The 19,172-nt window shown below is 36.4% G+C and overlaps 1 protein-coding gene across 4 annotated transcripts in view; it reads right to left on the bottom strand.

Annotated features, from left to right (window-relative positions):
- The window catches only part of ACER3 (alkaline ceramidase 3), a 158,914-nt gene that overhangs the window by 87,515 nt on the left and 52,227 nt on the right, over positions 1-19,172 (bottom strand). For 3 of the 4 annotated variants that reach the window (XM_011938949.1, XM_011938948.1, XM_011938946.1), the window contains exon 2: positions 9,459-9,569. The exons of the other annotated variant lie outside the window; for it this stretch is intronic. Coding sequence is in view for 1 of the 3 variants with exons in the window: in XM_011938946.1 (XP_011794336.1) it covers positions 9,459-9,569 (111 nt within the window). In the remaining 2 variants the exon portion in view is untranslated. The remainder of the gene's footprint in view (positions 1-9,458; positions 9,570-19,172) is intronic. 4 annotated transcript variants of the gene reach the window in all.

Raw genomic sequence — 19,172 nt, forward strand, 5'->3', positions numbered from 1 at the left:
AAAAAAGGTTGGCTGGGTGCAGTGTCTCATGCCTGTAATCCTAGCACTTTGGGAGGCCGAGGTGGGAGGACTGCTTAAGGCCAGGAGTTCAAGACCAACCTAGGCCAACATAGTGAGACCTCCATCTCTATTTTAAAAAAAAATTAAGTATATAAAATAAAGCAATAAACACATTGTTATTTTGCTCAACAATTTGAAAGTAAGTTGCAGAGAGCATGACCCTTTACCCCTAAATACTTTAACATGTATCTCCTAAGCATGGACATTCTCTTACATGATCATATGATAATAAGCAAATTCAAGAAATATATATTAATGTAGTATTATTATCTATTATAAAGTCCTTATTCAACTTTCGCTGATTCACCCAATATTGTCCTTTAGAGCTTCTTCCCCTCATGCCCCAACCCAGAATCTAATCTGTGATTACATATTGCATTTAGCTGTCATGTCTCTTTTAATCTGGAACAATTCAAGATGAATTATTTGTTTTTCATGACATTAACATTTTAGAAGCATACAGGACAGTTGTTTTATAAACGGCTCCTCAATTTGTTTTTTTTTTCTGGTTATGTTCTCTTAATGTCATTCAGCACTTTTGGCAATAATACTGTATCATGATATTTCCTTTTCAGTATATCACACCAGGAAGAACCTGCTGTCAGTTTGTACCTTTGTTTTTGTTTGTATTTAGAGATAGCATCTCACTCTGTCACCCAGGCTGGAGTACAGAGGCACAATCCTGGCTCACTGCAGCCTCTACCTCCTTGACTCAAGGAATCCTCCTGCCTCAGCCTTCTGAGTAGTTGAGACTACAGGCATGCATCAGCATGCCTGTCTAATTTAAAAGATTTCTGTTTTGCAGAGACAAGGTCTCACTCTGTTGCCCAGGCTGAATGTACCATTATTAATGCTGTTAACTTTGATTACTTGAAAACAAGATGATTTCCCCACTGTTAATATTCTTCCCTTTGTAAATAATGAGTAATCTGTGAGGAGATACTGTAAAGCTGTAATTATCTTGTTGACCAAACACTCTGACCCAATAGTTTTATATTCACTGATGACTCTTGCCTGAGTCAGTTATTTTATCATTCTGTTTACATTTATTAGTTGGCATTCTACTTTTTTTAAGCTTTCTCTTCTCACCCCATTGGTTTGTTTTTTAGAATCACAGGAACTCATGGATTTTTTTATATATCACATGTTAAAATCTATTACTGATATTTTTCACATTATTAAGTTCAGATTGTCCTGGTTTGGCAAAACTGCCTTCGGTATCACTTTGACATGATTTGCTTTTTAGCACTTTCTTACTTTCTGACAAGATGTTCCAGGCTTATCTTGTACTTTCTCTGCCTTAGCCCAAAAATTGGCCACTTCTCCAAGAAGTTCTGGTTCCTTTCAATGCAGAAAGACTTAAAAACCAAAGCCTAGCACTATTAATAGGTATATTCATTGCTACTAAGCAGTCATTGCTCCCAGGCCCTTTCAGACTATAGAGCATTTGAAATCAATTAAACAAACAAACAAACAAACAAACAAAAACATGCTGATACCTCTAACTCCAATCCAATACCACAGGGTTTTTTCCTTGCCTTGCTCATCCAAATGTGTATCTCCCTTCTTCCACAGTGAGAATCCTAGCTCCTAACAATATCAATATAGTTTTTCAAGGCCAGACATGCTGGCTCATGCCTGTAATCTGAACACACTGGGAGGCTGAAGGACGAAGACTTCTTGAGGCCAGGAATTCAAGACCAGCCTGGGCAACACAGTGAGACCGGTTTCTACCAATAAATAAATAAATAAGCTGGGTGTAGTGGTGCACACCTGTACTCCCAGCTACTTCAGAGGCTGAGGTAGGAGGATTGCTTCAGCCTGGGAGGTTGAGGCTGCAGTAAGCCGTGATAACACCATTGCATTCCAGCCTAGATGAGAGCACAAGACCCTGATCTCAAAAAAAAGTTTTTAATTTGCTTTTCTAATGCAATGGGTCAAGCCTGTAATCTCAGCATTTTGAGAGGCCATCGTGGGTGGATCGCTTGAGCCCAGGAGTTCCAAACCAGCCTGGGCAATATGGTGAAACCCCATCTCTACAAAAAAATACAAAAATTAACCAGGCATGGTGGTGCATGCTTGTAGTCCCAACTATTAGGAAGACCAAGGTGGGAGGATTGCTTGAGCCCTGAGGTCAAGGCTGTAGAGAGCCATGATTGCACCATTGCATTCCAGCCCAGGTGGCAGAGTAAGAACCTGTCTCAAAACAACCACGACAAACAACCCCAAAAAACAAAATCCTAAAATGCATACAAAGACAGCTTCAGAATTGCTATACCCATACCACTACCAACAATAAACATATAGTAAATAAATGTTGCAAAGCGAGGTTTTCTTTTGTTTTCAGATTGAGGATATGTAATGAGAATACTATTTCAAAAGTTACTCAGATTTAGTCTGGATAACCTAGTTACATTTTTGAATATGTGAAATAGTAACATAATTCTGAAGTAAAAATACAAACATATATACTCAGAAGTGTCATTCTCTCCTCTGTCTTTTCCACACCGTTTCTATCCACCCTCTGCATTGACCATTTCATTATTTTCTGGTTCATCTTATTTCTTCTTGAAAAAGTAAGTAATGTGTATATTTTCTTTTTACTAGCAAAAAAGTTGTATACCATATATATTATTTTACATTCTCATCTTTTACTTACTTAACATATCCATATTAGTTCAGGGACATTTCTCATCCTTTCTACATCTTCATAGTACTTATGATGTACATATACCAGTTTATTCAACCAATTTTCGTAAGTTTGTTCACATTATTTTGTAATTACAAATAATACTGCAGTAACCTTGTGTACATTTAATTTTGAACTGTTGATGGCATATCTTCAAAGAAAATTCTTAAAAGTGTGATTGTTGGGTCAAAGGATAAATGCATATATAGTTGTTACATATTGCCAAATTCAGCTTCAAAAACTTTTGTGTTCTCATCAGCAATGCACGAAGAATGCCTATGTCTCCTACAGCCTTGCCAAAATAGTGTGTTGTCAAGAGTCTGACATTTTGCCCATCTAATAAATGAGAAATAATGTATCAGTGTAGTTTTCATTTGCATTTCTCTTATTAAGTTGAATATTTTTTCTTATACTTGTGAGCTATTTTTTATATCTTTCTTGGAGAATTTTCTGTCCTTACCACTTTTTCCTATTGAATTTTTCATCCTTTTATAATTCAGTGCTTAAAATTATTGGCCGGGCATGGTAGCTCACGCCTGTAATACCAACATTTTGGGAAGCTGAGGTGGGCAGATCACTTGAGGTCAGGAGTTCAAGACCAGCTTGGCCAACATGGTAGAGAAACCCCATCTCTACTAAAAATACAAAAATTAGCTGGGCATACTGGAGCACTCTGTAATCCCAGCTACTCGGGAGGCTGAGGCAGGAGAACTGCTTAAACCCAGGAGGGAGAGGGTACGGTGAGCAAAGATTGTCCCACTGCACTACAGCCTGGGCGACAGAGCGAGACTGTGTCTAAAAAAGAAAAGAAAAGAAAAGAAAAGAAAAATTGTATTGGGGATATTAAACCTTTTCTTGTGATGTGTATTGCAAATAATTTTACCATGTGGCCTTTTGCTTTTGAGTTTGCTTATGCTATTTTTTGTCATACAAAAGTGGCTTTATTTTTCAATAAACGTAAATGTCATATAACAAAAGTTTTTATTTTTTATTTTTACATAATTTGCAACCTTTTCCTTTCTTATACCTGGATTTTGAATCACAGAAAGTCTTTCCGCAAAGATTCTTCCCCATGTAAGAATGCACATATGTTTTCTCCTAGTAGTTGTAAGACTTTTATTTTTACTTTTAGGCTTCTTATCAATTTAGAATTTATTCTTATGTATAAGGCACACATCCAATTCTTTTCTTCAGCATCATTTATTAAAACACATTATATTTGCCCCAGTGACTAGAGATGCCATCTTTATTAATACTAAACCCCAATATAAGTTTGGGTCTATTTCCGCACTTTTTAAAAACTCCACTGTATGGTCTACTGGAATATCAGTGCTATACTATTCTAATTGTGCAGGTTTTACAGTTTGTTTTCATATCTGATAGGGCCAGTAGCCCCCTAGGGCTCTCCTAGTTTTTAGGGATTTCCTAGATATCCTTGCATGTTTATTTTTTCATATAGACTTTACTATCAACTTGTCTAATTCAAGGGGGAAAAAAAGCTTATTGGTATTTTTATTAGAGTCATTTATGTTATTTTTTTCTTGGTACCACTGGTTTCTGTCCTATTATGTTAATTTCTGCTTTTATCTTGATAAGTTCCTCCTTTTAAGGTTCATTTGGTTTACTTTGTTGTCTTGTTTAATTACCTTTTGAGTTGAAGTTTTAATTAAATTTTCTTCTTTCAAATTTTCTCTTTTATTTTCATTAAGTGTTTAAGTCTATGAAGTATCCTTGATGGCTGTTCGAAATAAATCCCCATAGATTCTGATATGCAGAGTTTTCATTGCAAATATATTTCAGAAATTCCATCATTCAGTTTCCATTTTCCCTTTTAACCAACAATTAATAGAAGAGTCTATAATTTCAAATAGAAGCCTTTTTCTAGTTTGATTTAGTTGTTGATTTCTAGTGTAGATGCACTGTGATCAGAGAATGTTTTAATATTTCGACTTCATGGACATTACTGTTTTCTTTGGGGTTTTTTTGGAATTTTTAAAATTTTATTTTTTAATTGACAAATAATTGTACATATTCATGGAGTACATAGTGATGTTTTGATACGTACAATGTATAGTGATCAGATTAGGGTAATTACTATATCTATCATGTTTTCTTTGTTTTTATGAACATTCTATGCGCACTCGAGAAGGGGGTGTAGTCTCTATTATCAGGATGGAACATTCAGCATAAATCTTTAAGATCTGCCTTATTAGTTGTGTTGCTTAGGTCTTTTAATATTGTTTTTTGGTTTTTTGGTCACTTGACTTCTCTTGTACCAAGTGTGACATAAAATCTTATATTATTTATATGTTTTTATTTCTTTTTGTAACCCCCCCACAATTTCTGCCATATAAAAGTGGTGGCTATATTATTCGTTACAGAGACATTAATAACAGAGGCATTAATAATGCTTTTTGAAAGGAATTCTACTTTATTTGATGTCAAACTTTTCTGAATCACTTTGTTTTAGGTGTATCTTTTGCATATAGCATAAACTTGGGTCTTGCTTTTGCTTTGTGAGCCAATTTGAAAATCTTTTTTTTTTTTTTTTTTTTTTGAGACAGGGTCTCACTCTGTCTCCCAGGCAGGAATGCAGTGGTGAAATCTTGGTTTACTGCAGCCATGACCTCCTAGGCTCAAGCAATCCTCTCACCTCAGCCTCCTGAGTAGCTGGGACTACAGGCATGTGCCACCATGCCTGACTAATTTTCTGTAGAGACAAGGGCTCACTATGTTGCCCAGGCTTGATGAAATATATCTCTTTTTTTAATAGTTAAGTTAAACAACTCTATCATGTTTTATTATAATTATCACGTTTTATTTTATATTTACCATCTTTCCCTAAGCAACGTGTCTTTTTGTCACTTTCTTTCTTTTTTCTTTCTTTTCTTTTCTTTTTTTTTTTTAAAGAGACAGGGTCTCACTATGATGTCCAGGCTGGTCTTGAATGCCTGGGCTCACTCAATCCACCTGCTTTGCCCTCCCAAAGTACTGAGATTATAGGCATGAGATACTGTGCCTGGCCCTTTTTCTCTCTTTAAGATAAATTCTTTTGATATTTAGGAAAGGGGTATGATACAGTTTGGCTGTGTCCCCACCCAAATCTCATCTTGAATTGTAACTCGCACAATTCTCATGTATCATGGGAGGAACCTGGTAGGAGGTGATTGAATTATGGGGGTGAGTCTTTCCCATGCTGTTCTCATGATAGTGAATAAGTCTCACAAGAGCTGATGGTTTTAGAAAATGGGAGTTTCCCTGCACAAGCTCTCTCTTTACCTGCCACCATCCATGTAAGAAGTGACTTGCTCCACCTTGCTTTCTGCCCTGACTGTAAGGTCATGATTCCCCAGCCATGTGGAACTGTAAGTCCAGTAAACCTGTTTTTCTTCCTAGTCTTGGGTATGTCTTTATCAGCAGCATGAAAACAAACTAATACAGGATGTTTTGTTGTTGTTTTAGGAATTATTTTTGCATTAAGCCTTTTTCAGTATTCTTATGACTGGATGGACATTCTAGTACAGTGTGGCTGGTAGAACTTTCTGCAGTAATGAAGATGTTCTATATCTGCACTGCCTAATATAGTAGTCACAAGCCATATGTGAGTATTGAGCACTTGAAATGTGGCTAGAGTGACAAAGGAACTGAATTTTACATTTTATTTAACTGTAATTAATTTAAATTGCAACATGTGACTAGCACCTACTAAATTGAACAGTGCAGTAACAGTGGATTCATCAGGAAGGAGTCATGTGTACAGTATTCATGAGTATTTGCAGGTTTAAAACTGTTTTTCTATAACTAGAGCACCTGGAGAACAACCTGGTTGGAATATAAAATCCTTGGCTTATACTTCCTCTTCACTTTTTAGAAAATGCTGCTCCACTGGTTTTTTGTATATTACTGATAAGGTCTGATGCCAGTTTAATTTTTGGTCCTTTGTAAGTAATCAAGGCTTATTTTCAAGAGCTTTGAGAGTAAGTTCATTTTTACAATCCAATAGTTTTACTAGGCTCTATCTCAAAATTGATCATTCTAAGTCAGTTTACTAGGCAAAATTGTACCTTTCAACATACATATTAATGTCTTTTTTTATGTCCAGAAAGTTGTCTTGAATGATAATTTTAAATATAATTATGTTTCATTGGTTCCCCTCCATGTTACCTAGGGACTCCAATTATATGCATATTGGATCTTTTTTGCCTGTCTTCCATTTCAATCATTTTCTCTCTGACCTTTTTTATTTCTTTATCTCCTTTTGATTTTCTTGCTTGTTTCTCTGACTTTCTACAACAGTCCTTATTAAACATTCAGTAGACTCTACTTTCCCTCAAGCACACTGTAATTTAGTCTTAATTTCTTTATTAAGTTCAATGAATTCTAATTTTGTTTCGTCTTTTTTGAGGGGAGTAATGGAGTGATTTCTGTTATTAGTTTTTAAATTTTTGATTCATTTCGTTGTTTGAGGCTATTTAATTCAGTTAGGAGTATTGTATTACATCTTCCTTCTGTTTCATAGTTTGTTGTGGGGAAGAAATTCTATCAGCCAAATGGTTTTGATTCTCATTTTCTGTTTTCTTTTTACCCTAATTTTGTATGGAAATAGGCTGCATTTTGGGAGTCTATTTTATAGAGAGAGTAAAGATTTTAAGTGGCTTATAAGATTCCTAATTCAAGACTGGCCACTTCGGTCAGAATAGTGAGGTTTCATATCTATATATACGAAACATGTAATATTCGGGGGAGCAGTGAAGGGAGAAGAGGTTGATGTGTTTTGTAACTCTTTGTTTTCAGTAGGATCTTAATTCCCCCCCAACTTTCTTCTTTCCTTTCACTAACACATCTCCAAAGGGCACCTCCCCCTTTCTACTTATCTCTTTCCCAGAAGTGATGCCTTTCCAAAACTGCCACCTTAGGTCTGACACACTTTCAAGTCTTTTACCTTTAGACAGTACTGTGACCTACCAGATCTTAGACTGCTTTCATAGATTCTGCCTTTATTGTGGAGTTTTATCTTTCTATTGCCAATTTTGTCAGAATTAGGCCCTTGAGTCCTCTCTTCTCTTTTCCATATAGTTTTTCAAACATCTCCAAGTCTGAAACACTGAAAACAGTTCTGTTGGAATTTGGTGTTTATTTCTTATCTTAAAATAAATTGAAGTTCATAATATTCTTTCTCCTAGTAAGGCTGAAAGTGTGGGCTGCATGTAGTTTCATTTGTTTTCCTTATTAATCTGTATGTTTTTCTGGGAGAATAAGTGGACAAACTCTAACTTAGGAGGCCACCATTATCCTAGGGCAATTGGAAGTCCCTCAGGTCTTTTTATTCTTATTGTTGTTACAGAGTGTGATTTGTCCATGTTTTATGAACATTATGAAAACACCCCAGAAAAAAAGCAAAGGGATAAGTTTGTAGACAAGTCTTCCTTTTGAAGATAAATCAAGTAACTTTCTTAAAATGCATATGAGCAACAGATTCTGAAATTAAAAATTAAAGTCTCTCATATCTAATAAATAATCTAAGGTAGAATCTGACATGATTCACTATAGCTTACAGTTTTGGGATAATTAGAAGTCCTTTCTGTCAATGTGGAAATACTCACTATGAGCTAAAAAAAAAAAAAAAAAAAAAAAGAAAGAGCCTTTAGCGAGTTATAAGAAAGAAATAGGGCCAGGCACAGTGGCACACACACCTATAATCCCAGCACTCTGGGAGGCCAGGGCAGGAGGGTTGCTTGATCTTAGGAGTTTGAGATTAGCCTGGGCAACATGGCAAAATCCTGTCTCTACACAAAAATACAAAAATTAGCCAGGCATGGTGACATACGCCTGTGGTCCCAGCTACTTAGGAGGCTGAGGCAGGAGAATCGCTTATACCTGGGAGGTTGAGGCTGCAGTGAGCCGAGATTGTACCACTGCACACACACACACACAAAAAAAAAACAGAAAAGAAAATTAAAAAACGAAACTACTAGAAAGAATCCACTTTATTTGGCATTTTTTATTTATTATGATGATGCAAGATCATGACAGAAGACAGAAGTGATTTCACTACGTTACGCCCTGGTATAGGTGATTTACCCATCCACCCAGTACTTATTGAGGAACACTAAACTGCCAGACAATAGGGACACAGAGATGATTAAGACACAGTCCACCACCTCACAGACAAGTAGAATATATGTAAGTCACAAAAAGTTGGATGGTATCCTTTCCAAAAAGTTGAAAACTATGCAAAACCATACTATGTATACTTTTAAGGATATATACATACATAGTATAAACATGAAAACATGAGAAAATGATAAGCATCAAATTCAAGATTGAGGTTCGCTCTTAGGGGATGGGCTGGGAGGCTGAGGGGCATATAATTAGGGAGGAATACAAAGGACTTTCAATTTTATCTGTAGTAATTTCCTTAAAAAAGAAAAAGGTCTGAAACAAATATTATAAATTGTTAGGACCTGACAAAACTGGGTAGTAAGATATGTGGGTATATTTGTTATATTATCTCTATTCTTTTTTGTATGCTTAAAATATTTTGTAATTTCTAAAACATTTTAATCAAAATGCAGTTCAACCACTGGCAAAGTTTCTGGAGTTTTAACTAAGAAGTTTCAGAATATATTCAAGTTATGTAACACAAAATTGAAAACTGCTTTTAGAAATGAATGAGCAAACTGGCCCATTTGAATAGTGTTATACTTACCTGTGAGTGCTAAATAAGAAGCAATGTACCGTTTTTCCAGACCGTCTCTAACACTCTGAATTGCACCGAACATTGGAGGTATAATCATGATCAGGTTACTCACTGTATTCCCTTTAAGAGAAAAACACAAGAAGACATTTAGGTTAATCAATAACACTTTAAATAAAGATACATTCATGTAGCCTTTAACAACAATTAAACAAGTAACTTCTCAGAAAGACATTGGGAAGATATTTTCAAGTTGCTGAAAAAAAATTCTGTACTCACCAAAAATTTCTCACAATAATCCAAATAAAATAAAGATACTTTCAGACAAATGAAACTAAAAATTTCGCACCAGCAAACCCACTAAAGGAAATTCTAATTTCTAAAGGCAAGCAAGGAAAGGATCTCAGGAAGAACCTCAGAGATACAGCAAAAAATGAGTTGGGGAAGGCAGCCTCTACCAATGCACTGAAATTGTGGTCCATGGGTGCAGTATGACAAGATGAATACAGGATTGGCTTAATTTTGTTACTTGGAATGAAAAAGCAACAAATTGCAGTTTACATTTTGTATGTCTCTTTAACATTTCATTTTTCTAGTAATGTTTCAATTTCTAGTTTCTGTTTCTAGCAAAACATAGAAGGCTTAATTAATGGATCTTAATTTGATCTTTGCTCTTGTCTTCACAAAAACAAAGTGCAAACATGAATAGCAAAGGAATAGTAAAAACCCCAGTAGAAGATATAAGTAGATAAAATGGAGAAAGAAATGACTAAACAATATTTTATGAATTAGATTATGGGAAGAATAAAGTGGCACAATATTTTCCAAATTTCAAAAGAATGATTTTCAGCAGAGGTGCTAATGTCAAGACAAATAATCAATTAACTGAGAGGGTAGAAGAAAACATTTTCAGTCAAGGATTAAAAAAATACACTTACAACATATCTTTTCTCTGGAATCAACCGGAAAATGTAGTGAGTGCAAACAAGGAAACTGACCATGAGAAAGGATGACACTAGAGCTAAGAAACATGAGATGCAAAACAGACTGCACATATTTAAAGTGTACAAATTAAAATTTGACATTGGCTTATACCTGTGAAACCATCACAAACAAGATAGTAACATATCCTTCACCTTCAAGTTTTATTTAAGCCCTCCTTCTGTATTGAACTGTTCTACCATTTCTCCCCCAGCAACCACTGATCTGCTTTCTGTCACTGTAGATTAGTTTGCATTTTCTAGCCTTTCATATGATCTGTTTTAGTCCTTGTCTGCTAATTCTAACATCTGTTCTGGGTTGGTTCCAATTGATTATTTTCCTCATGGATTGTGTTTCTTGCTTTTTTTGTATGCCTGGTAATCTTTGATTGAATACCAGACAGCATGCTTTTTTAAACTTTGTTAGGTGCCGAATAATTTTTGTATTACTATAAATAGTCTTGAATTTTGTTCTGGATTTCAGTAAAGCTACTTGGAAACAGTTTGATCCTTTTGGATTTTGTTTTTGTGATTTGTTAGGTGCGTCTGGAACAGGGTTCAGTCTAGTACTAGCTATTCCATATTACTGAAGCCAGGCCTTCTTTATTCCTTTATCCAATGCCCAGTGAGATGCAAATTTTACTATTTCGGCTTGTGGAAATAGGTACTGTTTCTGGCCATGTGTGTACTGGCTATATGTGAACACCTGGTACTGTTCCCTCTAATATTTTCACCATGATTCCTTCCTGGCTTCGACTAGTCTGCTCATATACATCTGCTAATCAGTCTTTTGCTGAATGGTTAGGGGGCCCTTTATAGATTTCCCGAGTTCTTTGTCTCTGAAGTTGTCTCTCATATACTGTCTCCTGTGAAATTAGTCACCTTGGTCTTCCTGAACTCCCTGCTTTGTTTCCTCATCAGGAAGCCTGCCAAGTTGTTTCATATATTTTATCTCCCCTCCCCTTCCCTCTTCTCCTGTCTTCTGCTTATTTCAGGTAAGAGGATAAATCTGGTTCTTGTTTCTTCATCTTGTGTGGAAACAGAAGTCTGACAATAACTTTGTTAACATTTATTTTATTTATTTATTTATTTAGAGATGGGTCTCACTGTGTTGGGAGAGGTAAACGGAAACTCAAATATCAAAAATATGAAAAAGAAAGTTCAGGGAAAAGCACAATGTGCAAAAGGGTATAATTTAAGAGAATTGTGAATGAAGATACGGTAGGAAGGTGTTTTCTCATATGACAGTAGGTGGAGCCAGTGTGCTCCACAAGCTAAACGGTTTTCCAACATTTGGCTGAATGCATAAAGCCCTGAGGTGACTGGATAAACAATTGAGAGCTCAGTTGTATTTACAACTGTAAAGCCATCACCCACAGCTAAAGATAAAAAAATGGAAGCATTAAAATCTAGTGAAGCTGAAAAGTGATCTATATTGCTTCATTGCCACTGTGAAAAGCTCTCCTTGCACTGTCAGCAAATTAGCTAGATGAAGGCTATAACTGGTTTGAGCCCGAAAGCAACCCAGCACTTTTCCCCAATGCAAGTTCATTTTGCCAAATATTTCACTGATTATGCAGATGTTCAAATAATGTTAAACATTCCCAGAGCTTCAGAGACTTCAGAGCTGGAAGTAGATAGGGAGATCATCTAAATTCATCTCCACAATTTAGAGTAGGCATCATTGTGTTCCTATCTACTACCACCTTCTAGCTGTGTGAACTTAGGCAACTTATTTATGCTTAAGCCTTAGTTTCCTAACCAGCAAAATGGGTAAGAACAATTATATTTAAATTAAATAATTGAATATGATAAAAAACAATAAATATGACCAAATAACACATACAAAGATTATTTGATATGAGAAAGATCCATAGAATATTATATAGGAACTTCCACAATCTTGCTGTTAAGAATTAGTATCTATATATTGAACCTGCACACGTACTCTTGAATTTAAAATAAAAGTTGAAAAAAAACCCCCACATAACTACTTATGATATAAATAAAAAGTAAAAACCAAACAAAAATAGGTGCAACCTGGGAATCGTGTTGGTACTTGCACCAGCTCAAGAACACTTATCACAAGGGAGAAGGTTTGCCTTCTAATCCAGGCCAGTAACAAGGAAAGTTATAGGGTACTCTGGTTCACGCTAAGCTTAAAGAAAAAAATAATAATAATAACCATCATACAAATGTGTATTACAGTACAAGGGACTCCTTCCAGTAGCTTTAAATTAAGATAGATATCAGAAGGAAAAAAAAAAACAACAACAGGAAACCAAGAGTGTCTTACTTTAAAAAATGATAAACACAAATGTAATTCAATCTGACAAATATTTATTAAGTATTTTCTACAGGAAAGGCGCTAAGTTGGGAGCTAGAAGAAAAATTAACAAGTGAATAACTTTGGTACCTATCCTGAAAAAGTATGTATAAATGTAGCAGGAAAGACAGACAGGTAAACAACTAGCAAAAGAGAGTGATAGGAACAAAGAGTGCAAAAAAAAACAATATACTTAGCGGGAGGGACAGAATCCAAGATGGGCTTCAGTAAGAAGATAACACTTAAGCTATGCTTTGAAAGATAAAAAGATATACAGGAATGCAGGATTTTTATTACTACAAGAGTCACTCTATTTTCTTTTCTTTTTTTTTTTTTTTTTTTGAGACAGGGTCTCACTCTGTCGCACAGAGTGAATTCAGTGGCACAATCATGACTCACTGCAGCCTCGACCTCCTGGGCTCAAGTGATCCTCCCACCTCAGCCTCCTGCGTAGCTGCAACTACAGGCACATGCCACCACTCCTGGCTAATTAAAATTTTTTTCTGTAGAGACAAGGTCTCATTATGTTGCTCATGCTGGTCTTGAACTACTGGACTCAAGCAATCCTCCCGCCTTGGCCTCCCAAAGTGCTCAGATTACAGGCATGAGCCACTGTGCCTGGTCAATTACATGTATCTTGGTTTTTTTGTACTGGCGAGGTCTTCTTATGTTGCTCAGGCTGGTCTTGAACTCCTAAGCTGAAATGATCCTCCCACCTCGGCCCCCCAAAGTGCTGGGATTACAGGCATGAGCCACTGTGGCTGCCCTAAGTCATTCTATTTTCTTTGGGATATATATAATAGTTTCAAAAAATATTTAATTTACGAAAACTAGTTTTTTTCACATTATTTTAAAAAATAAACATTACACATTCACTTTATTGCATGTAAGTTATTATTAAAAATATTTTTAAACCATCGATATTACCCAGAAATATTTCCTGGGTAAGGGGGAAATTGTGCAGGTGGCTTCTGGAAGACCTCCATCCAGTCTAAGTAGGTTTATGGTGAAACATTTCATCTAGAAGTCTGGGCCTTTTGTCTTCAGTTTGCTGGAACCCACATTCACTGAGCAGAGCTTGTACTGATCATTGGGATGCAGTAAAAATGGAAATGTTCATGTTAAATTCAAGAGGAAAGTACGCTGTAAGTTTGGAAGAAAGGCCAAGTACACAGTGTTAAAGAGTTAAGAGAAGAACTTGGGAGCTCCATATCAGATATGGCTTAGGTAAACTCTGGCCTAACAAGATGGAGGTTACAGGGGAGGGGAAGACTCAGCACAAACAGCATTTACAGGTCTAAAATGCTGCTTTGGAGAAGGATCAAAGATGAGCACAGCAAGAAAGATTTAAAACAGGTAAGTATGATGAAGTCATAAGCCAGAGAAGAACAAGGGAAGTAACAGGGTCTTGAAATCCCTAGAGAAATATTTGGTGAAATGAACATTTTTTATTTATCCAAAGGTCAAAAAGGGAAAGTTTCCAAACTATGTTCAGGAATGAAGAGGCATTATTGAAATGACATAATCTGGAAATGGTTATTTTGATAATCCCTTCTTCCTCTCTACTTTTACTGAAACTTCTTTAAGGGCCCAACTCAAATCCTACCTACATTTGGTGAATTTTTGTTAATCATCCTACTCAAAATGACCACTCTTGTTACACCACCTACCGTTTTAACCTCTCACCTGGCACTTAGCACAGATTGCCTTGCGTATATAGATCTCTTCACTAAATCTGATCAACTGATATTTATGACTTATCTCCTCAGTAACATTTCTTGAGGGCAGTGGCCTTATGTTCATTCAATAGCAAATACCCACTAATCATCTACTACAAAAGGCTCTATAAAAGAATACAAAAGAAAAACAGACAGACTGCTCTCATGCAAATTAAACTAGTTCCAAATTTTCAAAAGAGTACAGATATTTTAAACCTAATAGATATTATTTCAGATGTGGTTCAGTTATGATGTAATAAAGTTATTCTTTTCCCCAAAATTAATTTAACAGATTCATCCTTCACCCCAAACTAATTTCAGTATAGTTTTTCATTCACTCTTCATTTACTTAGAATTAAAATGCATCAGTCAAAAATCATGAATGTATAAGACTTTGAAATACATTTTAAATTTAGACTAAACCTTAATTATTAAAAATGAAGATGATTTATTGCTGTTAAAATCTCACAAAAGATACCTTCTATATTTGATATGGTTAGGTTTTCTGTCCCCACCCAAATCTCATCTTGAATTGCAATCCTCAGGTGTTGAGGAAACTGGTGGGAGGCAATTGGATTATGTGGGTGGTTTCTCCCATGCTGTTCTTGTGACAGTGAGTGAATTCTCACAAGATCTGATGGTTTTATAAATGGTAGTTTTTCCTGCGCTTGCACGCACACTCCTGCTGCCATGCGAAAAAGTCCAAGTTTGCTTCCCCTTCACCTTCTTCAATGACTGTAAGTTTCCTGCGGTCTCTCCAGCCACATGGAACTGTGAGTCAATGAAACCTCTTTTCTTTATAAATTACCCAGTCTCAGGTATTTCTTTACAGAAGTGTGAAAATGGACTAATACTGTGACAGGTAGTTAGGCATGAGTGGGGCAGAGGAGGGCTCTCCCCCTACCCACTAGAAATGTCAGGTGATATTTCAGCAATTATCGCATTGTCTCTCTAAGCAGTAGGGGTGCCAGGGAAAGGCCATTTCCGGATAGTCCACACCTGTTAACATTGAGACAAAAATGGTGAAGTATGATCTTGGTGGGGGTGGATATGCTCCACCAGAAAAGGGAAGAAAGCCTCAGATGGGCATGTGTATAAATCCCTGAACACACTGCACGTGCTCAATTCCAAAGGGTAAGGAAAGCACTGGGCATGACAAAAGGAAGAATCATCGGAAAGAGGTGAGCCCATAAAGTCCTAGGATCAAGGTAAAAGGGCCTTTTTTTTTTCTGTCTTCTTTTGCTCTCTTCTCTTGGACCTTCAGGCATCTGCTTGGGTCTCTTTCAAGCAAATTTTCCTTCCTTTCCTATTCTAAAACCTTTTAAGTAAGCTTCCACTACTGATCTGAAAATTGCCTCAGTCTCTTTTTCAGCTTTATGGCCCTCAGTCAAAAATTCTTTCTTCTGAGGAGGCAAGGACTGAAGTTGCTATGGACCCACCCGTATGGATTCACTGCCAGTAACCTGGACCTCTTCCACAGCTAACAATACAATATTTGTATGATTTATTGTCATTAAATGGCATAAAAATTTCCTCAATTGCCTTAATACATGCAAAAAAGTTTTTCAAACAGCTATTTATTATAAAACACAAGAGGAAAAATCTTTTTTGTGACGACTGCACTGCCTCCACATTACAGACCAAGACTCAGGATTCCCCAAAGATTAGTGATCTGGGTTCTATAACCTTCTTAAAAACATTATGTCATTGTCATCTTTAATCTATAAATAGAGATCAGCATTTTTTAAAAATGATCACAGAGTATTACACTGTATGGATATATTATAATTTGTGTAATCCCTTATTGGCAGATAGTTATGTTATTTTCAGGTTTTCACACCAGAAAAAAACAATACTGTGAACATCTGTATTAATTTCCTAGGGCTGCCATAACAAATTACCACAAACTGGGTGGCTTAAAAAACCAATTCATTTTCTTACAATTCAGGATGTCCACAGTTCGAAATCAAGGTGTCAGCAGGGGTGGTTCCTTCTAGAGCCCCTGAAGGAAAAATTGTGCCATGCTTCTCTCTCAGCTTCAGGTGGTTGCTAGCAATCTTTGGCATTCCTCACCTTGCCTTCTGCTCTCTATGTCACTGTGTTTTCTTCTAAGGATACCAATCATTGAACTTAAGGAGTATTCTAACTCCAGTAGATTTAATCTCAAGATCCTCAATTATTAATATATCTGCAAAGACCTTATTTTCAATTAAGGTCACATTCTGAGGTTCCTGATGGACATGAACTTTGGGGAGACATTATACAACCACTAGGACATTCTTAAAATATTTATATGTTCATACATTTTATTAAGTTCACAGGATGAATTCCTTAGGGTAGAATCTCCTCTTGGAGAAACTCCCCAGCTTCCCTTTAAGAATTTTCTTTTTAGCCTCTATCGGGGTAGGCAGCAAATTATAAGACCTTCCCCACTCCCTCATTCCCCTTGCCAAATATCACACTAATTCCAGATTCTTTGTCTGAAAAATAAGAATTAGGACTCAAATAAAAATGACACTTTTTTGGATACTTGTACTGAAGGTAGTGTAAAGCTAGAGCTGAGGCTTCCATATTAGGCCAAGTATATAATGAATGAGAGAAAGCTGTTCTATAGACAAAGAAAAAAAGGTAGATAAGGCAGATAGTAGCAGACATGAAACACCATATGGTAGCGTCAGAGGCATTTGAACCAGAGCAACTACATCTTGAATAGTGGCTGGGTAAAATGAGGCTGACATCTGCTGAGCTGCATTCTCAGGAGGTTAGGCACAGGACAAGATAGGAGGTCAGCAGGACTGGATTTTGGCTGATAAAGATGCCTGCCAAAATCCACCAAAACCAAGACGACCAAAAGAAGTGACCTCTAGTCCTGGCACTAATCATATGCTAATTAGAATGCATTAGCATGCTAAAAGACACTCCCACCAGTGCCATGACAGTTTGCAAATGCCATGGCGATGTCCGGAAGTTACCCTATATAGTCCAGAAAGCGGAGAAACCCTCAATTCCAGGAATTGCCAGCCCCTTTCCTGGAAAACTCATAAATAATTCACTCCTTGTGGCCGGCGCGGTGGCTCAAGCCTGTAATCCCAGCACTTTGGGAGGCCGAGACGGGCGGATCACGAGGTCAGGAAATCGAGACCATCCCGGCTAACACGGTGAAACCCCTTCTCTACTAAAAAATACAAACAACTAGCCAGGCGAGGTGGCGGGTGCTTGTAGTCCCAGGTACTTGGGAGGCTGAGGCAGGAGAATGGCGTAAATCCGGGAGGTGGAGCTTGCAGTGAGCTGAGATCCGGCCACTGCACTCCAGCCCGGGCGACAGAGCGAGACTCTGTCTCAAAAAAAAAAAAAAATTCACTCCTTGTTTAGCATATAATTAATAAATAACCATAAAAACAGCCAACCAGCAGCCCTCAGGGTTGCTCTGCCCTTGGAGAAGCCATTCTTCCTTTACTTTCTTTTTTTTCTTTCTTTCTTTCTTTTTTTTTATTCCTGTACTTTCTTAATAAACTTGCTTTTAATTCACATGGAGTTGCCTGGAATTCTTTCTTGTGCAAGATCCAAGAACCCTCTCTTGGGGTCTGGATGGGGTAACAGTAGCAGAGACTGTAGAGAGTAATCTTAATAACTATAAACAATTTTCATCTCATTTTCATCAGAAAAATGGTCATTGTTTCTGATTTTCCTATAATCACGTAAGTATTCATCCATGTAACTTAATAATCTTTGAAAATACAATTTTGATGGCAGCATAATGTTCTACCACATAACAATCACCTTACTTAATCATTATATTTGTGGGTGCATTACATAGTTTAACCAAACTACTTTTCAGAATAGTTGGACCAACTATAATCCTATTAGCAGTACATAATGGTGATTGGTTCACATATTAACTTCAGTAACACTGAACAATATAAAGTCTTAATTTAAGAGGTGGAAAATTATATATTATTACTTTTTAGTTTACATTTCTCTGGGTTACTAAACAATTTATATGTCTATTATTTTCTGTTTATTAATGGCATACTTTCTTTTGTGAAATGTTTATTCAGGCTATTTAGCCACCTTGAGCCTTAATTTTCTCCTTTGTAGATTAGGCATAATACCTATCATGATGATGAAATATTGCAAAAGTGAATTGAGTAAGCAAGGAATAAATGTTAGTTCTCTTTTAAAGAGTTTATTCTATAATGAGATAAAACAGTTTTATTCTAACAGGGTGAAATATCTTAGAAAAATATACAGTCTATATAATAATTTGGTAGAAAAAAATAATAGATTCATTGGAATTATATGTAGTCTTTTTTTAAAAAGCAGTAAGAAATAGTTACTCTAAGACCTATCTGTGAAAAATTATAATTTATTTATTTATTATTATCATTATACTTTATGTTCTGGGATACACATGCAGAATGTGCAGGTTTGTTACATAGCTATACATGTGCCATGGTGGTTTGCTGCACCTATCAACCCGTCATCTACATTAGGTATTTCTCCTAATGCTATCCCTGCCCTTGCCCCCTCAACTGCCAATAGGCCCCAGTGTGTGATGTTCCCCTCCCTGTGCCCATATATTCTCATTGTTCAGCTCTCACTTATGAGGGAGAACATGCAGTGTTTGATTTTCTGTTCCTGTGTTAGTTTGCTGAGAATGATGGTTTCCAGCTTCATCCATGTCCCTGCAAAGGACATGAAC

The sequence above is a fragment of the Colobus angolensis genome, unplaced genomic scaffold (genome assembly GCF_000951035.1).
Source record: "Colobus angolensis palliatus isolate OR3802 unplaced genomic scaffold, Cang.pa_1.0 Scaffold179, whole genome shotgun sequence".
In the NCBI taxonomy this organism is placed as follows: Eukaryota; Metazoa; Chordata; class Mammalia; order Primates; family Cercopithecidae; genus Colobus; species Colobus angolensis.